At 43.1% G+C, this 23,189-nt stretch overlaps 1 protein-coding gene across 43 annotated transcripts in view; it reads left to right on the top strand.

The window, feature by feature from the left end:
- Positions 1 to 23,189, top strand: part of tns1b (tensin 1b) — a 136,375-nt gene that overhangs the window by 95,755 nt on the left and 17,431 nt on the right. For 13 of the 43 annotated variants that reach the window (XM_078090097.1, XM_078090099.1, XM_078090094.1 and 10 more), the window contains 9 exons: positions 17 to 146; positions 407 to 474; positions 774 to 894; positions 13,476 to 14,936; positions 15,875 to 15,955; positions 18,439 to 18,632; positions 18,741 to 18,879; positions 21,523 to 21,618; positions 22,648 to 22,819. In XM_078090097.1, coding sequence (XP_077946223.1) covers positions 17 to 146; positions 407 to 474; positions 774 to 894; positions 13,476 to 14,936; positions 15,875 to 15,955; positions 18,439 to 18,632; positions 18,741 to 18,879; positions 21,523 to 21,618; positions 22,648 to 22,819 — 2,462 coding nt within the window. The remainder of the gene's footprint in view (positions 1 to 16; positions 147 to 406; positions 475 to 773; positions 895 to 13,475; positions 14,937 to 15,874; positions 15,956 to 18,438; positions 18,633 to 18,740; positions 18,880 to 21,522; positions 21,619 to 22,647; positions 22,820 to 23,189) is intronic. The other 30 variants (XM_078090113.1, XM_078090105.1, XM_078090111.1 and 27 more) reach the window with 7 other exon arrangements.

Raw genomic sequence — 23,189 nt, 5'->3', positions numbered from 1 at the left:
TGGTTCTCTTCTCCAGCTCAAGTGCTATCACAAGCGCTACCGAAGTCCGTGCCGAGATGTGGTTTTCCGGGTGCAGTTTCACACCTGCGCCGTTCATGACCTGGGGATTGTGTTTGGAAAAGACGAGCTTGATGAGACATTCAAAGGTAAGAGATTTGGGACAAAGTCCTCCAAGTGTCCAATACGTGCAAGACGTGCATTGTTATCTCAGTTATCTGGGTTGCACGAGTGTGAGTGTGTGTGTGTGTGTGTCTGTGTGCATTCCTGTGTCTGTCCATGGCTAATCTTGCATACTGTTGCTCAAGTTGAATGGTATCGTGTGTGTAGGCTCAATGGATCACTGGATGCATTGCCTTTGAAATCATTTTGCTCCAAACTTAAAGATCATGTTCCCCTTTGTGTGCAGACGACAGGTTTCCAGAATATGGAAAAGTGGAGTTTATTTTCTCCTTTGGGCCGGAGAAAATTCATGGTAAGAATAATTGTTTCTGTTTCACCAGGATTCTTTTTCTGCATATTGTACTTAAACTGTGTACTTGTGTCCATCCAGTTATCTCACATGATGCCTTGCTAATTCGTCATTTTATTATATAGTTTAGTACTTCCATGCAGACCTATTATAAATAAAATAAAGGTAACAAAACAATAATGTTAAATTCATACTACTTACAGAAGAGCTTTTCTTCGTTTATTTGATGTGGAAGAGCTTTTTTCTCCTCCCTCATCATTTGAAGGTACTCACGTGTTCTGCTCTGTCTCTTTGTACTTCGGGTCAAGGTGTGGATCAACTGGAAAACGGGCCGAGCGTCTCGGTTGACTACAACACACAAGACCCACTGATCCGCTGGGACTCCTACGAAAACTTCAATCAGAACTGCGAGGACACCACGGATGGTAAGAGCAGCTGGATTATACATTGTATTAAACTCTACAGGTGCCGTCCTTTACACTCGACTGGTTACAGCTTGGCGCAAACATTTCCAGAGTTGAGTCCAAATAAAATGGCTTTGTTAGATGTACCATCTTAGAGTTTCGTCTTTCACTTGTAGTTTATGAAGGACACGGACGGGGTCGTGCCTTCGTCACCTCATCGCACACAGAGCAATTCAAATTGAACACGCATAGAGCGTGTGTCACCACCTCCTTGTGTGCTGTAAAGTTAACAAGGTGTTAATGTTTGCAGCCGTGGCCCTCATGGCCACATTAGGCTAACATGCACTAATTTCCCCACGGCTTATTTTTAATAAGTAATAAGTAATAGTATTTAAAAGGAAGTAAATTATCACGTTGTGTAACTGCATGTGAGCCATGACTACTGGAGAACTTGGAACAGTTTTGTTCGTTCTTGGCAACTGTCAGCAAACAAACCTCTGTAGGAGTTAATTGCCAATTACTGGCAGCTCCAGCACTTTTTATAAGCTAGTCTGAGTCAGTGAGTAGATTGTGTGTATTTTTAGTCAAATGCTTCTGATACAACTTCTCGGTGAAAGGTCACTATACCTGTGATTGTTATGCATTATGTAAGTGTACATCTGATTGTAAAAACCCACTTGGTTGAGGGGATGCTCCGAGTCCTTTTTTACACTGACAAACGGCATGTAACCAAGCTGTCCTCTGCAACAAGGCGGCTTTTGTTTTTCTGTGAGACTGTGGAATGATTCCGCCTCCGTCCTAACGGAGTCTAAAGACCTTTTCACGCTCACATCTCTTTAAAACTCCCACGCGACGGGGTCAAACTGAAGTCGGTTCAAGCCAATTTTAGAATGTTTTCTGATATAAGACATGTGGTAGCAGCTGTCTCTTTGTATAAATGCTTTAGCTTTTTGGGTGCACTATATTATGTACGCATATCATGTCATTGCAGGAGAAAAAACTAAATGACAGTTAAAGTAAATTAAAAAGTCAGCATATTTACAGTGTTTTGTCCCAAATTCCAAACATCAACCTAGATCAGCATTATGACGATGTCCATGCTGACCTTGATGCAAATGTTAAAAAAGGGCCTTTGGTATTGCTGAATTCATTTACGGCGAAATGATGACCCCAGAGAAGCCAAAGCCCCCATGGGGCATGAGTGGGGCGGGAGACATTCCTGTGTTGGGCCACAGGCATGGACAGGGCCGTCCTGTCGAGGGAGAGCTGGTCCTTCTGTGACCAAAGTGCTACTTTCTCCGCCACCCAAAAAAAGTAAGCAATGCTACGCCCTCAGCGATAGCAGCCAGCCCGTCGTTTGGCTTCCAAAGTACTGCCGTTGTTGTCATGGTGGTCGATCTTGTGTATCTTGTATATAGATGTGCATATTCAAGAGTAAATGCATTGAGCTGCATTGATTTTGCAGCTTGAACAGAGATGCGGTTATTTACCAGTTCTCGCCCAGCAACTGTTACTGATCATTTTGCAACAATTGCAATGCAACTGCAGTATTGATGATTTTTCATCAAGTGTAAACTTGATTAGTGTCTGTTAAATTTGCTAAATGAAAAAAAAAGAGTTTAAGAGAAATGTTAGGTAGATGATTTATGTCCCACCCCCCTCCCCTAACTTTGTTTTGGTTTGTCTCCCAGATAGCCAAAGGTCAAAAGGTTACTTGGCTAACTTCTATCACTACCCATAAAGTGTGCTGGCGGCAGCTTGAAATAGGTCTTGCTAAAATAGAATAGGTCTCCTCTCATTCTGTTTCAGTGGAGGTGAGCGTGTGTTTGCTTACATCTATCTTGGAGCGCTCATCTTGTGGTGGGGACACTGTGGCCATCGCTCAATTTGACTATGACGGCATTACACACGCACATTTATAATAGCAATTCTAGTTTTATTGAGCAGAAATGCCCTTATAAATTTAAACAGGTGCACTTACGCAGCCATACAGAATCACAAACCTTATTTAGCTGCTTGAGACTTGACTCAATGAGTATTAAATAGTGTCCGGTGAGAAGCCTCCAGGCCTCACTTTATGCAGTCAGCACAGTCGGACCGATACACTTTGCATTTTAAATGAGCTTAGGCTGCGTTGAAATGGTTTCCCTCTCAAGGCAACAGCAGGTAATGGATTTACAGGAAACCGGAGTGTTTCCACTGTCGTTTAGCTTCACTCTTGTTGGTGTTGAATGAGCACTTAGTGGCTTTTAGGGGCAAAAGAGAAACCGGGAGAGGATTTATGTTGTTACAAGTGTCAGTTGGGAACATTGTTGTTTTAGGGCTTTAGGCAATTTGTTTCTTCTTTAGTTATCGAGGCCTTGCAAGAAGATTGAAATTATAGGAGCAATGTTTTATTGAGGTCAACACTGGGTAAGTGATGTGTGCTTGTTGGTTTCCAAAGATTGATGTTGACTTGCATTGTGTTTATTCTGTGAAAAGAGCTACAGCTGCTGTGCGTGACTTTCAGAACAGGGATTTCTGTCACGGCTACACGTTTACACAATCACAACAAGGAAATCAAACTTTACAAATCATGAAAAAACATCATAGTAAGTTCAAGGTCAATTTGAGTTATCAATCAAAGATCTCTGCATCCTTTGTTACCTTTTGAGTTGTATCTTCATATTTTTCATATCTTATAGTTCTCTAATCCGCAATCAAACGTGTTGTGCCATTGTGCCAGTAATTCGGTGTAACGCTGCAGTCTGACTGAAAACATATTTGCATTGAAAAAAACTGAAAGGTCAAGTTAGTTTGTTTCTTTTAGGTGCCTGTGAGAAAATGAAATACGATCGAAAACGTCCTGTTTAGGTATCAGTCGAGTAACATAACATGTACTTGGAATGTAGGTTGGAATTTTGTTTTTATTAAAGCTGATGGTTGAGTATAATTTTAGCAGAGAATATTAATAGTCTTTTGGGGAAAACAAACCCCTGTGTTTTTGTTTACCATTCAGTCCCAGCGATTCAGCTGGCTAAGCCACAGCATATCACTGCACATCAGTGCATACCAGGAGCATTGGGATGATTCATATAGATACATTGTTAAGGGAGTTCAAATAAGAGAAGGATATTCATGCAATATTTATTAAATTATTTCATTACAAAAAAAGTTATTTCCAGGGCACTGATGAAGGAACATTTTTTGTATATATGTATAATTTTCAAAATGACTTGTTTTGTGTTTTGAAAAGGAACTCTTAGGAGTAGAGAAAAACACAAAAATAGTAACGCTGCAGTCATTTCCCTGCTGGCTCTGAACAAGGTTTCATCATTCGGTCAAAGCTTTCGCCTCGTTCAATTGTAAAAAAAACTTTAACTTCTTTTTAATACTAGTTTAAGTGTCTTTAAGTTCTAAGAGGTCCTCGCTCTTCCCAGAATCTCTCTCCCCTGAGGAGTGGCAGCAGTTAAAGGCAGGCTGTGAAGCCCTTTGGTGCACACATGCAGAGGAGGAGGAGTGACAGAACGTCAGCGTGGGTTCGTGCACGCTGCCACTCGGCGCAGACTGACACTTTCTGAAGGCTTATATGGTCCAGCATTTCTTCAATGTCCCTTCAGCACGAGGCAGCTGACGCATTGTCTCAAGCTTTGATAGCTGTGGAAGAGTTCAGAACCTGTCTTGAGTTTGTCCGGCTTCTTAAAACACCGGAGGGTAAGGTTGTCCCCAATCCAGCAGCTGACGTCTTTCACCACATGTGAGTAGGATTCTCAGTACTTTATGAGTAGTTATTTGCAGAAACTGGATTTGTTTTTCACCTGGAAGTATAATTACTTATTGACGTTAGGTTGTCTATTATCCAAACACTTGGTCACATTGTGTTTTTTAAGTTACCCTATTATTAATGTTTAAACCGTGCTTACATAGAAGAGAACTTTTTGAAGTACGACAATTTGTAGCAATGCCATGCAAATTAAATGAGATTTGCGTGAGTTGCAGAATTTAAGTTAAAAGTAATCATGAAAACAAGGGCTGTACTATAATTATATATTGGAGATATACATATTTTACATTTCAATGTTATATTATTGTGATTATGATTATATGTGAAAACTATATCATAGATGTGGAGCATAGAGCATTATTGTCAGGCTGTAACCTTTGGTTCTGAAAATCAAGGCCACTGCTGAAGGGACTTTAATGTGCATTCTTTCTAATGACCATCAGGGGGCGACTCCTCCGTCTGAAGTCAGAGCGTATAGTCAATTAGCAAATACTTATATAGACAATAAAGCATATGCTGCTTTGTTTTAATGTTTTAATTCACCTTTAAATCTCTATGTAAGATCATTTTCTGATGAGTTCCTGTTTATTATAACAGTTATACTGTGTCCAGAAAACAATCTAACATACATAGTCCTCACATAATCTCAGTCAAGATAGAAGTTGATGCAACAGAATGAACAGCATGATATCATCGCTAAGGATGTTTAGACCTGAGAGATGACTGAGATTCAAATTCAAGAGCCAGCTGAGCAGTAAATGACCACAAAGAGCAGTGTCATAAAGTAATTCACTGTTGACTGAATATTATTGCCAATACAGAATTGCTGTTAATTAAATATTTTAATTCATCTAGTTCTTTGGCTTCTCTCAGCTTCAAATATCAACTCAGATCTTGCCATGGCCCTCAAGACGTCTTACTTTTGTATAATGCTGATCAAATAATGAGGATAATCTAACACGTGAATTATTCTGGTTGGGAAATTCTTTTTGACCCCAACAAGAAGGAGGTCACGGTCAGCTGCCGAGCGGCATAATTGATCTGGAGTCAGCACCTTCTCGTGATAATTACTGGCCTCAAATCGCATCTGACTCTCAACCCTTATCAGTCACGTGATCCCATCGAATCGTCATTGGCCGTAGCGTTTCTCCAAGAAGATGCAGAGGTGAAACGTCTGGTCCTTTGTGTTGGCAACAGGCCTCCATGCTATCAATTCCTGTCTAGTCCCAGACTTTGGGCGGATTAGGCTGCTTTGACTCCAAACCTTGCACAACTCTTGATTGCGTAACGGCCAAGAAAAAAAAAAAGGCCTTCTAGAAAGACTTCATAGGACGCAAAGAGAGAACAAGTGCCCTGTGTTATAGAGTGTCCCCATTTGTACCTTGGCTGCAGGGGGCTCAGTGACAGGGGTTCTGCTCGGCGACAGTACTTATCTGACGGTTATTATATACACACAGCTGGTTTTCACCCATAGAAAGGGAAAAAATATACTCATACTTTTGTACTCGCGTTGGATATGACTTAAATGAAGATCCTTGTTGAAAATGGACCTTTTTGTCCTTTTTGAAGGGCCTGTGTTGTGGGAGACAAACACCAATGGCTGCACATCCTTCATCGGGCACCGCTGTGTAGTTACGGTTGGGTTGTTGGAGTCGAACACCCTTCTGCACGGGTCACTCGGTGTATTGAACAGAGCACTGAGCCCATGTGTGGATGGACACAGGACGTGGTTTTTACCAGCAAACAGGGACTTAGTCCTCAACATGAACTCTAAAAGCTTTTATTTTAGCTCTACTGGGAACGCTGGCCTCTCCTCCCACTGTTTTATCTTTCTTTTTAAACAGTTATTTTCATGCACCGACCCTCACTGGTCTTTGTCAAGACAGCGTTTCCTTCACTTCACAAAAAGCGCTGCTTGAAAAATCTGTGTTACCCCAGCGATTATACTGTCAGGAACATCAAGGAACACATTCTAGCCAAGTCCATTTAAATTTGGGTTGTCCTCGCTTCTCCTTACTTGAGCAGAATGTATTAAAAACATCTATCAAGAATAAAAAGAAGCAGATTGGGGTCCTGTAAAATTCAACATGAGAATAATGAAAAAGTGTTTATCGCCTGAAAGTACACACAAACTGCTCAATGCAGTATAAAGAACAACTTTGTTACAGTTCTAATAGCAGGAAAAATCTCTTCACGGTGTTTGTCTGTGAAGCCCTCACCGCAATGTTGATTAGCAAAAGAGCTCACAAGAGTTGCTTTGGAACGGATCTGCATGAGCAGACGAGCAGGACGCGGTTGCACATGTCTCTCTAGACTCTCCACATCGGAGCTAGAAAGAGTCAGCTGATCAAAGCCTCTCCCCACCTCTGGAGTGAGATAGACGGCCAGCTCCTCAGAATCTCTCCTCATTTGGCCCTCGACTTTTTCCCTCCGCAATCCTGCTGCTAACGACGGCTGATGACTTTTCCTGAGACACAACCACCTCCAGAGTGAAATATAAGGCCTGGCATTGATGAGCTGTCTGGCTGATGCATAACACATGTTGTGTGTGTGTTTGTGTGTGTGTGTGTGTGTGTTTGAGGATTTTGTCTATCCATAACATTAGCACCTGGTGTGTGAGTATATAGTCCATAGTTATTGTATTTATTTACCAGGATTAATTGTCAGTGCAGGTTTGGTTTGCTTTAAGCAATGTTTTTGGTTTTGTTTAATGGTTTAATGGCTTAGTGCTTTTTTTAACTCAATAGAAGAGACTTTAGTGGATGGGTCTGACTGAGCAGAATGTTTGCCCAAACATGCTACGTCGCTATGTGTTGTTCCCTCTTGTAATTCTTGGATTTGCACTGGTCACCTTGCAACTACCTTTTATAGGTTTCGCTTTTGAACTATAGGGCAATGGGAATAGTTTTTAGTGTCAGTTTGTGAATGAAATCAAGGGGTTTCGGAGTTGTCATGCTTACTTGGGACCGGCTTGTATAGCTTATATAGTGTGTTATGTGAGAGAAGACTGGAGCATGCATACGTTGTGGCTGCCTCTCTTTTATGGTCTTATTATTGAAAATACCGGCTTCCTTTTTAAGATACTTTTCAAATGACAATTAGAATCAATGATGATTTGAAGATATGTAAAATTGGATTCTGTTAACAAAAACACAACCTTGTTGAGTCTCTGTGGGCTTCCTGTGATGAACAGACAGGTGTTCAGGTAAAATGCTCAACAAATCGGATACATGGGAAATGGCTACTATTAGTTTGTTTGCTGCTTGTTGTTTGTTTTTTAGCATCTACATAATGAGCCAAGTCATCAGTATACAATTTTTTGTTGGGCAAACCAAAGGCAAAACGAAATAGGGCCCGGTATTGATACCTGAGGACTACCAATGGTGCAGTTAAGATACGTTGATTGAGTACAAACTCTTTAGGTGACTGCTGGCAGGTAACAGCGTATGTTATCACGTACTGTAAATACAGAGGCTGCGTAAGACTTGAATGTGTTCTACAAATTGACATTGTGTTCAATTTGAAAACATATTTGTTGAATACTAGTAAGACTCTACTTAAAGGAATAACAGTGTCAGCCAGTTTGAAGGTGAACAAAACATATCAATATCCATCACATTCCTCCCCCTGTTCCAGTCCTCCCTCCATTACCTCCATTACCTTCATGTTTTTCTAATCCTAGAGAGCTTGCACTCACACATTAATTCAAAGTGATCTTTGATGTATATTTGATGAGCTGCAGTGCAAGCGTTCATAGAACGAGGTCCTGTACTTACATTTGAATGAGCGCTTTAAGGCGATCGATGTTTGCAATACATCCAAATTCAAATGAAAGGTTCTGCCATTGGCATCATTAGCATTTAGGATCAAATCACCGTTAATTTTCAATGCAGATTCATTATGATTCAATTAAATACTGCCGATTAATCATTTTGTATGGCAGCCAAAAAGTTGATTTATTCAATTAGGTCTCTGTTGACTCTTTTAATTCATATTTTCATCTTCTCATATCTTCCCAAGTAAACAAGATCTAAGAGCCTCTTGTTGGGATGATTTACAAGGCCACATAATCACTTTGATAGTTGTCCTTGAGCCCTCTCACAGAGTACCGCCATGCTTTGTGGCCAAATCAATAGTTTAGCCGTTAACTTTGACCAAATATGTTACCGGGCTAAACTTAAAATACTTTTACTATCATTCATGCTCTATTTAATGCCATTAATGCTTGCAGCATTTGAGGCTTGAGGGGACGTTTTCAGAAAATGTTTCATCATTGCGCCGCATTAAAGTCCCACCTGTGTTCAGAAGGCTTCACCTGTTTTTGAATTCCGTTCTCTCTCGCACACGCACATCCACAAGCACGGAGTAGCACATGGCTTGTTTGTCCATGTTGAAGAGGAAACATGCTATTTCCGCTGTAATGGGGATCTATTGCCACAGGGATCAGAGCTCAGAGTTTGAAGATCAAGAGGTCACACAGTTGCACCATCTGGCTCACAGAACCTAGAAAATATTTGACACAACCTTTCCACCTTCAACATTTTGTATTCTCTTGAGTTCAGTTTTGCTCAAAGATGTTGTTTGTGTGCAATCTTTTTTTACTGTCTGGATTCATCAATGTCTGACAAAAGTTGAAATACCAGTATTTTACGATCATGATGTGCTTGATTTCATTTACTGTTTTTTTAAATCATTTTGTTACAACCCCTAAACGTTTCTGATGCAGAGGTTGTGGCAGACAACCAATTGTTCATTCCAGACTGGTCAGACATGGTTCCCTCTCCCCTGCTGTTGTATAATTAGTCACGGCGATGGGGTCAGAAGCACAGACATTCTCCTACTAATATGCGCGGGATCATAGAGCAAGTATTTCCCTCCTGGGGAGTACTTACAAACACACACCGATGTGGACACTCACCGTGTGAAAGGCTATTCGCAGAGACTTACGTGTGCTCATTTCAATGAAATGAAAACAGCAGCAGACATAGCAGCGCACAGAAGCACTCTCAACATAAATAGTCTGCTTGGCGTAACAAGTGACATATTAGATTTCCTGTCGTACGATTGGGGATTCTGTGGAACGCTTATCAGTCTGCACTTCACTTCGAAAGGGAAGACTGAACTAAATGTGTCTTTTATTTGAGGACGGGACCAATGGACTACAGCTGGTATCATCCCTGATTTCCATCTTCTTCGGGGGAAAGAACAGTGTCAGACCAGATGTGGAGACAATAAGAGAGCTTGTGTGACAATCTGTGAGTCAAATGAGAGAAAACAGTATCGCAGTAATCCAGACTCACAAGGCATTCAATTCCATCTGCATGAAGTGGCCGTGTAAATATAGAAGTTTAGTGGAAGCCACAGTTACATGTTGAGTGGTGGAAGGCAGAATGTGTAATTGTTTTTGACAATGCTAATGTCTGAAGATGGCATGGAGATATGAACCTGACCGCGGGCTGAAAAGCTTTAGAACTGTGGGAATAAAGGCTGTTTTTTTGTGGCATTTCTTACAGTAAGTTGCATCATTTTCATTATACGTCATAAGCCAGTGAGCCCCTCTTATATTCCATATCGGATCATCAGCCGCTCAATGTATTCATCCTTCTATTTTTAACCCACTAAACTGTTCTGTTTTCTCCATCTGCGTTAAGCTGGGTGGAGTTTTTCCCCTGCTTTCTAGCTCGGAGAGAGCTCATTAAATGACCGTTGTTGGACGAGGCAACTCTTTCCATTACAGTGTTTTTGACACCAGTGGGCTGAAGGACCGGCATCTTTGTGTAATTGTGCATGGAAAGTGCTCATTTCTACGCATGCCGCTGACGGTGTACGCCTTATGTTTCTCTTCCCGTCAAACTGTACATTTCAATGGAACCTTAACCCCCACCCACACCTCCCACATACACCGTCAAACTGGCTGTGGTGATAGACCTCCCACCTACGCACACACAGCAGGGGCGGCCAGCCTTTAGACCAGTGCGAGATTCTGAGCAGCCAGTAACTGCCGTAGCTCTCCCGGACCGGCCACACAGCTATTGAGGAGAAAGGGAGGAGGAGGAGGAGGAGGAGGAGGAGGAGGACAAACCGTAGCCAAAAGGAACTCCCCAAACTCCTGCTGTAATCTGCAAAGTCCCACCCCGGGGGCTGCTCCGCAGGGCTTTTGTCGTTTTAGGTTGGGATTGTACCAGCGTCCACTGCTTGCACAGGTAGGGCAGGTGTTTCTGCAATTTCCCTCGAGAAGACGTTGGCTTAAAGTGTTGTAATTCAGAAGTCTGTTGCCGTGTGATGTTATCATCCCGGCACAAGCTACATTTGGCCAAAGGGTGGTTGATTATAAAGGAACTGACACGTAGAAAGTGATAGGAGCTCTTCTTTCACGACTTATGTCTATGTTTATCTGTGTGACTGAGGCATTGAAAGTGCGCGTGTCTGCAGTCATGCAGACGGTAATGCAACCAGAGCTATATAAATGTGCAATTTGGAGCCTCCTGTCGTAGCACTCAGCTAACATTTCAGGGTGGACAGCATTGGCTTTAGTGCGGAGTTCCCATTAGCAGCTACCAAAAAACTGAACTTTTGCGCTTGGACTTTCTTGAGCAACAGTCTGTAATAACTACGGTATTCATGACACTATAACCGAAGATGCACTGTACACGCATGAGATACTGACACAGGCCATTGCCAGTCTGGACATGACGGATGCTACCATTCAACGTACAAATCAGGTAATCTCCCTCGCGGATTAGCAGGATAAAACACCGTGTTTGTCTGTGAGCAAGAGCCGTTCGATTTGTTTCCACCGACAGTGCAGCCGCTACAGTGCGCCTTTCCCTTGGCAAGTTGCCCCGGGGCGACCAAGGAGACCTTGAAGTGCCCAGCTTGTGTGTACGCCCACCAGGCTCCATCACAGAGCCCAGTATTCACTAAAGCTGAGATGGAGATATCTATAAGTTACAGAGACACAGACAGCTTCTTTGTGCGGCTTCTTTCCCAGCTTTGTTGTCAGTACATGCCTCACCGTGAGTTATGAGGTTACTGGGGAACTTAATTAGACAGCAGAAGAATTATCTGACGAGGTGTTGTTATGTTATTGAATGTTTTACCGCACATAACGTTTATGGGTTTTTTCACCCTTGTCCTGGCAGACAAGTGAGTCAGATGTCCTTGTCCTTATGCAAATTGTTTTATGTATAAGCAATTTTCAAAAGACCGAAGTTATTAGTTAGTTAGGTTTAATTTTCCTTAATAAGTTTCACCAACATCCTCTGACTCCACCCTAAATAAACTCCTGTATCCACAATAGTCTACCTAATCAGTACTCCGGTACTACAGCGAAGTGTTTTTTACCGCTTTCCCAAATGTACAAGTGAGTTACTAGATTTTCTAGCCTCCTTAATGTTGAGCCCTTACATTTCGTGAAGGACAGGTAGTCAGGACCTAGATCTGCTTTTTTATTTTGTCTCAACCTTTTCAGTGTGACTCTCAGTATGTTGAGTATGTTTTTTTGTTTTGCTAAAGGAAAAGCTTTCAGGCCTCCCTTACACGGTGAGGCTTATTTTCCAGTGACGACTAAATTCTCCTGATCGAGGCACCCGACTTCCTCTTCACCAAACTGGGTCGTGGCCGTGTGTGAACGTTTATGCACGTGGCTACAAATGTAAAGTATGAGTGCGCATTTGTGTTCCGTGAACACAATCCACATTGCGACATTCCCCCCAGATAAATATAAATGTGATGTTCTTTGGTCCAACCATTTATGCATCGGATTATACTGTACAGTTAATTTGATAATGAGCAACTCAAATCAACAACTGATTTATTTTTTATTATGCTGTATCCTTCAGGTGGTGCAGATTAATCCAATTGTCTTGAGATAGTGCAAGGCAGGGTCCTGTGATTTCATCACTTTTTCCACACTGCATGCCACAGACCCCGCTCATTTCCTGAAGCTGGTAGAATAGGTGGACACGAGCCAGTGTTTAGTTTAACTGCAGCTGTTTCGGCCATGCCCACGTGATTTCCCGATACCCCGGTTTCCCTCTGTGATTGCGCTACTTTTGCTCCTTAGTCCTTAATGGATCCCGTTTCCTTAGAGGATAACACATGTATTTCTGTAATGAAAGAACTACTGTTACTTGGAAAATACTGACTATATTGTTTTTATCAGAGGCATTTTCAGTATAATTGAAAATGAAAGGGTTTTAGAATGCTCAATGGTTGTTGATTGAATGCAGCAGCTAGACTGGTCTTTAACCTTCCGAAATTCTCCCACACTGCTCCGCTCTCTTCACTGGCTACCGGTGGCTGCCCGCATCCAGTTCAAAACATTGGTGCTCACGTACCATGCTGTGAATGCATCGGGTCTAGCTTACATCCAGGACATGGTGAAACCCGACATCCCGACCCGCACTCTCCGCTCTGCATCTGCAAAACTGCTCGTCCCTCCCTCACTGAGAGCAAAACACTCGACTAGATCACGACTCTTTGCTGTCCTTGCTCCGAAATGGTGGAACGAGCTCTCTGAAGACACCAGGACCGCAGGGAGCCTTCACATCTTCAGACTAAAGACACACCTCATCAGACTCTACCTCGACTAAAAGACTAACAAATTGTAGCACTTAAATTGTACTTATAACGCCATCTATAGCAAATTGTAAATTGGCTTATTTGAGGAAATTGCTTGTTTCTTGTTCTTCTGAGTTTGTACCCCATGGTTGAATGCACTTATTGTACGTCGCTTTGGATAAAAGCGTCAGCTAAATGACATGTAATGTAATGTAATGATTGTCGCCTTTGGCCTAGTTTTATTCTAATGAGCCTCCATCATTCTCGTGTTTTTTAGAAGTCATCCACACCGAAGGACCCCTGGACGGCAGCCTCTACGCCAAAGTTCGTAAAAAGGAGTGTGTTGAAGGGTCAGCCACAGCGAACGGCCTCCCGCCCACCGCCGCTGAGCATGCCTTACCTGCGGTTGACCATGCCTTGTCAGTGAGCAGTGACTCAGGAAACTCTACTGCCTCCATCAAAACGGATCGAACTGATGAAGTGGCATTAGCTCCTCAGGCTTCCGCGGTGAGCCAGACGGACATTCCTGTTGGTGAGGAAGTGCCCTCAGTCCATCACCACGCTCCTCCTGCACAACAACCAATCAGTCCCCAGGAGAAACAGGAGCTGGAGCAGCTGCTGAGTGGTTTGGAGGGGCCCATGCACCGGCAGGGCTACCCGTCTACCGCGACCTCAGCTGTTGGAGGCATGCTCCACCTGGTTCCTGCCCAGGTCCATGTCAATGGGCACGGCAGCATTGACCGTGAGACAGACATATTAGACGATGAGCTGCCCATCAGTCAAGAGGGCAACAGTGTGGACAGTCTGGGGACATTGTCCTCCACAGATGGTCGGGCTACACCAGCTGATCTTTACTACCAGCCGGAGACACTTGTCAACGGTCAGGACCATGTGCCGTATCTGGAGCGCAGTGTCCCGGGAAAGCCTTTGGAGACCGTCCGGACGCACGTCGCCAAATCCAACAGACCTGTCGCTTTGATGCAAGGCAGTTTAAACCACTCTCAGTCATTTGGTGCAGAGCCAAACTCTTTGCCACAAGCTCCCACCCGCACCACCAGTAGCAGGGAGGCCGTCCAGCGGGGTCTTGTGTGGCAGCAGTTCGGTGTACCAGAGGAGCCAGTAACTGAAGGCCTCACCTTTAGTCCCCCTCCGGCTGCAGCAGGGATGCCCAGCCACCACAGCCTCCCACAATTCCCTCATCGCCACAGCGCCTCCCAGCATGAAATTGAGCAATCTATTGAAACTCTTAATCTCCTTATGGTCAACCTGGAACCGGGCCGTCCGCTGGTGCCAAAGTCACAGAGTGCGCCGCTGCGGGAAAACAATTTTGTGGTGACCACGCAGCCGTCCTTCTCCCAAAGCCAACCCAGGCCCTCCTCCAAGGCCGATGCGACCTCTCACGTTCACTTTTCTGTCCCCAGCCTTGTCAGCTATTCGTCACAGGCTCACGTCTCACCTGGGAAGCCCAGTACACCTGAGCCTGTACCCGTCCAAGGGTCTCTGTGTTACACGTCTGAGAGGGCTGGAAGCAGTCCGTCCCAACACGCCTCCCCCACTGTAGTTGGTCCCTTCCAACTCAAGCCCATCAACAACTACCCACCAAGCACAATGTCCCAGTCCGGAGAGGTCTCTGAGGCCCAGAGAAGCCTTAACACTGCCTCGGCATCGCTGCAGCCAGGAGAAAGTGAGCAAGATGAAGTCTTCAACGTTGACGGTCTGGTGGCCCAAAGAGTGGCTGGTAAGATCCAACATTAACTTCTGTCATCTGAGTATGTTAGGACCTCGGTTATCCAACAGAAAATGCTTCAAATGTGTCTACATCTACCAGATTTAGATTAACTGACATACTAGATGCAACCTGCTCGAAAAACTAAAAAAAGATTTTTGATTTCATTCAGTTTGAGTTAGGAACACTAGCTGACAACCCAACCCTGCCTTTAATGTATAAGACATAGTAATACATTGTAGACAGGAAGAAAAGAAACACAGGAGACCATTTACCACGTCATAGTTCCGTCATGAAACTGTTTATTTCTCATTCACATAGAATCTTATCCTATTGGCCGCGTGGCTCTTTTGTGGGATCTTTGTTTTGGTGCAGGACAGAACATTTACTGAAGAGTAATGTTGATGGCACCACTCCTGCCCTGTGCACACATGTACCTGCTGTGTGCTTATCTCATTTCCTGAATGTCACCTCATCAGTCCCCGTCACTCACAGACAGGAAGTGTCCTCTCCAGTGCAGCAGGTTGACTGTCCATCGATAAGCTTGTTAGACATCCTGCAGCACAGAAAGCAAGTCAACATATAGCAGTGATAGCTGAGCAATCAATACATGGCTGTTATTGTCCATATTACGCAGTCCTAACTGGTATTTTAACACTATTAAGTTTTAGAAATCTAGTTTATTTTTATATGAGCTCAATTAGACCCTAGTTTGATTGCTCTCTAGTAGATGTATCATAGAAATCCTTATTTTTTCATAATTTGTTCAGACCCCAAAAAGACAAAAGGTGATGACAGGAATGAGTATAATATTTTTTATACACAATATCAGTCATTTACATTCCCTGTTTTTTTTTTAAGAGACGGGCCCTCATCTTGCTTATGTTCTATTTCCTTTCTACTTTGTCATTGTCATTCTCCTTTCTGTCATCATCCATCTGTTTACCCAGAATACTCGGCTCGTGTCCAAAGCGTCATCCCCAGCATGACCTCTTCTCAGTCTGAGCACCGCCGCTCTCACTCCTTCTCGGGTTGGTTCTTCCATCCTGTCTGAAGGAACACTTAAAAAGGAAGAGGTCCTTCTTGTCAAGTGTTCCTTCAAGTAGTCAAAGTTTAAGTCTGTATCTGATTTGCTTTGGTGTGCGTTGGGCTCTGATTTGTATTTAATCCTTTCTCATTTGTTGCTTAATAATTGATTGCCGCTCATTTTTCTTTTTATTTCACTTCCTCTTCTTCCCTTTGCTGCTTAAATATTTTTCCTCTGTCATTGTCGTGTTTGTAGAGCATCATTATCATCAAACTAACTCCTCTCTTACGTACATACTCACCCTTCATTCCTGTTTGTTCTGAGTTACAGATTTCTACCTCAAGGTTAGGCAATTACCTCAACTATGGTGTCGGAAAAAAAAACATCCAAATGGGTTAATGTTAAAGTTTCACAAGAGCTAGACAAGGGAGGCACAAAGGAGGCTCTGTCCCTCGCCAGGAGAGTACATGTCACAAGATCCATTTAGCCAAACTCTGGGAACAATACCGAGGCCTAGATACACTGGCTTCATTCACGCCGGCTTTTATTCACTCACACTATTTTGAAGATTTACAAAGCCAGACAAAAGCCCCAAATCTAGGAGAGACCCTTGAGTCCTTGTTGGAAACATGTGTCACCTGGGAGAAAGCAAACGCACTGCAGGCAGGATTGTTTGCATTTAGTGTCCTTTTTTTTGTAACAGAGTTCATCTTGTGGGAATAAACGTCATCATGACGTTTTTGTCCTACGAGCTCTATTACACACACAGAGACTATAAAGACACTTGAAAAACACAATTCTATAATTTATCTGGACTTATACTTTGACAGGAAAGGAACCCCTTCACTCTTACCTCAGAGGACCTCGCCCAGTTGTAGGTGTGCACAGTGTGTCCACAACCCAACAAGTTCATATTTTTTGAATCAACCCCATGCTCATCCACATGGTGGCTGGATTTTAAATAGCTGAGAAAAAGTCAGCCCTAGAGAATCTCCAGTCGCCCAGCTGGAAACCTTTAGCGGTCGCTAGGGCAACAACTCAGTGTTTGACAGTACTGTGCTGCTGAGCAGTGCATCGTGGGTACATCTGGTTCCCAGTTTCAGGGCTCGGTGCCGTGGTCGGTGTGTTTCTGTTTTGGGGTGTTGACTGCCTACATGCTGTTATGTCAGTTTCAAGATTTTTTAAGGCAACACCTTGCCAACACCAAGCATTCTGACAGGCGCTTATTGATCTTTGACATCTGTCTTTTATGACAAAAAGAACACGTGTTTAAAATAAGTGCATTTAAACAGAAGGTAAATGGAGGCAAGAAAAAATTAAGTAATTTTAAAGCTCCAGGTTCAGTACTCAGAGGCAATAGCAGCTACCTTCATTCACAACTATCTAACAGTTCTCCACAGTTGATCTATACATTTTCCACACACATATTTGGCTATATTCATATTTCCACGTTATCATAACAGGCCTGAAGGGTGCCTCTTTTGTTTCTACATGTATGGAAAAGTCTGTCAGCATCAAACCTATTTTAAGGTCTTTGTCAGCTTGTGTTTGTTTCCGGTTTCCCTGTGCGATCGTTCCATCTTGGCAAAGGCATGTTCTTATGTAGGTGTGAAAGCAAAGCTCGACGAAAGAAATAACTTTTGGTCCACGCAACATACTATTCATCCAACTGTTTCTAGAAATATCTAGTAAGTAACCCTTACAAAAAAACACAGGGTAAGCTGCCTCAGCACAAACAACACAATAATTCACCCAGTTTTCCACTTGTTTCTTAAACCTATTGTTCTCTCCTTTCTTCCTCCCATCAACCATTTTGTTCCAAAGGACACATGGCAGCCAGTGCTGTTCTTTTAAATTGGCTGTGGAGCTTTGGCAAGCATTTCATGCTTTTCTATCTTCAGCAGCCAGTCAATGACATTGCATCCTAGCATAAAACTCTTAACCTAAATCCTGTTTGTTTTATGCTGGTAGCTTTTCCCTCTCAGTTGAAACCAGATTACTCAAATGAGCTTAATGGCTGCTTTGAGGTTCAGCCAGATCCGGCCGTATTGACACGTTAGATAACAAACGCAGCTTGCACAAGTGTATCACAAATTCTTGATAATATGTCTGCGAAAACATTTCCATTCTTCGAATCGAGCTGATCCTAAAATGGGTGACCATCTCTTGTATGCAACAGATTTTCAAGGTCAAGGTTGTGTTGGCGATATCATTGAGTGGGTTTTTTAAGGAATGACATAAATCCACTGGGCTTCAGTTTGATCAGCAGCTAAGGCTGCATTAACCTCGTGTGTGCATGTTTTATTAAACATTTTTGAGAACCACAACCAAAATGCACACAATGGCCCGTGCGGTGAGCATGCACAATGGCTGACCAAACCATTAACCTCCAATGGCTGTGATGGCATTGCCGGATGACAGAAGTGCGATCGAGCAGCAGTGACCGACCCTGAATTCAAACACTCAACTTTTCGTGTGTCGTGCCAGGCGTGCAGGCCCGTGCGGTGTCCCCGGAAGACCCGCCAACGCTTCCCCGCCATCGCATCTGCAGCGACGGCCAGTACCAGAGCGGACCTGATGACGAGCCCTCTGCGGATGTCCCGCTGCGGTCGCCCGTCCGCTGTGTTTCTCCAGAGTTTGTCAACGCCATTGCAATGAACCCTGGCGGACGACCTAAGGAGGTAGAGAGCGTGACATTTTGAACATACGTTGTGGGACTACGTACCCCTGTTCTTTTTTCCCCGCTTTTTTCTCTGCGTGTTGATGTGTGTTTTTGTTCCACTCCTCAGAGAAACATGCACAGCTACCGCGAGGCCTTCGAGGAGATGGATGGTGGCACCATCAGTCCTACACCCATAGTTGGTGGTGAGGTGTTTCCCCAAACCCCTGCCTTCCCCGTCTCACCGCAAACCCCTTACTTCAACCTGTGTAAGTCCCCCTCTGGCTGACAGAGGGCCCTGTGGAGCTCGGGCTTACTTAGAATTGAGACAAAACGTCACTCAATTCTAACTGAAGGTTCTATGTGAAAACGGGATCACTCTTATTCTGAGATTAGTTTTTACAGTTATATATATGAACCGTCACTTTTAAATAGCTTAGTGTCTTAATGAGGTTACTTAGCATTTGGCAAACTATGGATGTCCTAAGTGTTAAAACCCAAATGTGTGTTTCCATTGTACAAGTATAACTTGATATACTGAAAACTGGTGCAGGAAAGTCGCTCAAGGTACTTGACTCACATTCATTTCTCTTTTTATGTGCGTCAATGGTACCACGTATAAAAAAATCTTCATTCAGGTTGTAAATGGACAGCATTCCCATTGTACGATTGCGGCGGTGCAGTGCTGTGGCCCTGTTGCTCATCACAATGCCTGAGTGGCCGCATCATGACTGAAATCATCTTTTCTTCCAAGAATGACTACTTTCATCATTCGGTAGATGCAGAATGAGAGAAGCCAAGTTAATTTGCTGTAACTTTTTCCAATTGGAGTATTTTTTCCAGTACAGCTTTTTCACAAAGAGTAAATTGTTCTTTACAAGAACAACATGTTTACTCAACGTCTCAAAAATAGAAAAGACTCCTGCACTCCCCCAACCGCCCCTTTTGCAGTATCACATGCACTCCACACTAAAACTAGAGTCGGGTATTAGGCAACAAGTCTCGACATCATCTGGTCCTCTAAACTATCTCTCCAACTATCTCTAAAAGTTAGATAAAAGTCACTTTTACGAGGCACTTACTTGTAACCTTCAGTGCGATAAATGAATCATTTTTATTCTTGATTTAATTGACTAAGACACATTGAGAACAAATTGTTCTCAAAATTAGATCCTCTATTCTGAGATTAGTTTGCAGTTATTTGCAAAAGGTGTTTGACGGTGCGGGTTAGGGACTTGATTAGTGCACGTGACACGTATTTTGTTCGACAGTTATCTTTTAGTAGTCCTCAAATCACTTTCCCAAGTTTTCAGTCGGCCTGCCCCGCACACGTGCCAGTCACGATTAAAAGTCGGTGGTAAGAACAAATAATTCATTTGGATTCTTTGGTAAGTGGAGGATGCTCGTCTCTCTACCGGCGCACCACTGTCCCACAATGTCAGCCAAACGGAACCCCCATGTCCCTCCCCTCCCCTCAAGTGAGCTCTACCCATCACGTATCACAGCTCTGCACAGCTTGGCATGAGAGCCACATGGGAGCAGCACAAGCGACACTGTGTGCACAATGTAGGACCCACGTCAGACGTAACTACCTGCAAGTCTTTTGCTGATAAACCCCTACTTATGATAAAAAAACAGGGAATCACACTCATGCATTGGCAAAGTAAAATAACAGCTTGAATCAGCATAAGACACAGACAAGACGTGAGGCACAAAGACATGCTTCCAGTCTCTCTCGCTGCTGCTGCCCTTTGTGTTGCTGTTGTCATCTGTATTTGGGCTTCTGTTGCTGCCTTGTTTCACCTCAAACAGCACCCTGCCTGCCCTCCCCCAGCAGCCTTTATTACCCAGCCATTAATGTCTTGTCTTTTAATTGAATTGAATTGTGCTAGCAATATGTGTTTGTTATCACAAAAGGTTGCCTCCCCCAACCCCATATCACCATTTGTGTTTGAAGGGGAATGAAGGAATAGTTGCTATTGTTAAAGGAAGACCATGCAATGCAGACCTGACTCTTGAATGAAACACATTTACAGTTCGGGGGATTGTAGCAGTGTAGATCTAAATAGAGCAGAGGCCCTGGTGACAACACACTCTACTCTTCATCTTCTAATGTAGCACAGACTGTATCAAAGGGCCTGATTCTTCATGGACAGTAATGACGATGTGGCCACATTTGATTCAAAGAACCTTCTGCCCAACCCTAACCGACCCAACCACAAATGACAATAAGTAAGAAGATGCTACAAATATCTGGACGGTCCAATAACGTCATTCTGCATAACGATTAGCCCTGTGCATTTATTTGTTGCAGGGAAAACGTATACTTTCAGAGTAATAGGCCTGCCAAACAAAGGCCATTTGTCGACAGGATAAACGGGGGTCGACCACAGGAATTCTCGGACTATTGGAGTTTCAGAAAATGGGCCCATGCAATAATGGACAGTAGCAATTTGGACTGGCCTTCCTCCTGTACCATTCCTGGTACAGGAGGAAGGCCTTTTTATTCAGTTTCGCACATCTCTGCTTTGTGTTCGGCCCAAGCTCCATTCTGTTAGCGGTAGAGTGAGGTAGTGTCACGTTGTTTTAGTCAAATGCATGTTTTTCCCCCTCCATCATAGCATGAGCACACTCCTCCTACATGTCCCCGTGTGTTAAGCTGTGTCCATGCTGTATTGTTTTGACAGCTGTTGACCTGTGTTGGTATAGGATTTCCAAACTAGTCCACTTTAAGAGGGCAAGATTGTTGTTTGAAAAGAAAAATTACAGTAGGAAATAAGGACAATTTAGAAAAGGTTTTCTAATTCAGTGAAAAAACGGTAAATCTATGTTATACTGTGTCAACAGGAAGCAGCTGTCAAAATGTTAGTAGCTATGAGGCTGTGTGTTGATAAGTGTGTCATTCTCTTCAGGTCGGTCCCCTCCTGGTCTTGCCAAGACTCCACTGTCAGCGCTGGGTTTGAAGCCCCACAACCCAGCAGAAATACTCCTCAATCAAACAGGCTCAGGTTGGTTGTTGCGTTCGCTATTAGAATCACAAACTAATCAAATCCAAGTAGTTATTTTTTTATTATTTTTTTTAAATAAAACAAAAACTTTTGTTTTATTATTATTATTTTTTTTATTGAATGTTTTTTCAAGTATGATTAGCTGACAAACACAAACAATGTTATGATTTATATGAACATTTTGGGGGACTTTCTCTTAAATCCTTTACTTAAAATGAACGTAAATCCCAATCTTTTCTCCAAAACTGACCAAGTCGTTTCGTTACCTTTTTCTATGCAATAGTAATAGTTTGACAGCAAGTAGTCTGATTAAGCATCCGTATCTGACGAGTTGGAAATGAACGCAGGTTTCATATCCACACACCCAACAAATGAGGATGGCACAGAAAAAAAACAGATTCTCCCCACCTCCTTTGCTCTGCCTCTGCCCCTTTACATTCTCCTGTTTCTCTGGATTGTCTCCAATAATGCTCCACAGAAGATGAGAGCAGTGAGAGTGTGGAAGGTAAGAGTGCTGCTCCAATGCCAGCGATCATCAACGCTTTTGTCTCCTTCACCACAATTTTCCCTTCGTATTCCTTAATTGAAGTCAATCTCCATCTTGTGTGGCAAAGCCATTACTTTTTCCATTTCTATCAGGAAAAGAGTCCACTACTCCATCCACTGTCATTATACAGCCTAATATTTCAATAGTGTGCCATTCTGTGTTCATAGTCCTCTTGAGACATTGGCTTAACATCACTGTCACTTAAATGCCACCAAGCTAAAGGGAATTACAGACCAGGATAAGTGAAGTAAATGTGTGGCTCACAGAACACTCAACTCTCTCTCTCTCTCTCTCTCTCTCTCTCTCTCTCTCTCTCTCTCTCTCTCTCTCTCTCTCTCTCTCTCTCTCTCTCTCTCTCTCTCTCTCTCTCTCTCTCTCTCTCTCTCTCTCTCTCTCTCTCTCTCTCTCTCTCTCTCTCTCTCTCTCTCTCTCTCTCTCTCTCTCTCTCTCTCTCTCTCTCTCTCTCTCTCTCTCTCTCTCAGCACCAAGAAGCTACGTTGAGTCCGTGGCGAGGGCGGCAGGGGGAGAGCGTTCAACGTCACCTCGTAGCCTCAGCCCCTCGGGAGAGACTACGGCCCAGCAGAGAAGTCAAAGTCCCCCATCCCACCCTCTAAACCAACCTTTGTCCAGCAGCAGCCCCATCCAGAGCTCACTGTGAGGCCAATACATAATGCGCTTTTACCCAATTTGGAGCTCTACACTGCAAAAAAAGGGTGTCTCAAAACAAGATAAAAAAACTAAATTTGAGGTAAAATGTACTCAAAACAAGTGAAATTATCTGTCCATGCAGCTAGATAATTTCACTTGACAAGATTTCTTGAATTAAGATAATTAAATCTAGAAATAAGCTTGTCTAAAGAGGTATTTGGAAGGCTTAACATAAGATGAAAATGCTGGGTTTAAGATCAGATTACTTAAATTTAAACTTTTTAAAGCCTCAAAATAAGTGAATTATACTAAATATAAGCATAAAATGCTGGTTGTAAAATGAGATTACTTAAATTTAAACTTTTTACAGCCTTAA

This window comes from Gasterosteus aculeatus, chromosome 16, assembly GCF_964276395.1.
Source record: "Gasterosteus aculeatus chromosome 16, fGasAcu3.hap1.1, whole genome shotgun sequence".
Taxonomy (NCBI): Eukaryota; Metazoa; Chordata; class Actinopteri; order Perciformes; family Gasterosteidae; genus Gasterosteus; species Gasterosteus aculeatus.
This window is presented reverse-complemented; position numbering and strand designations above follow the sequence as displayed.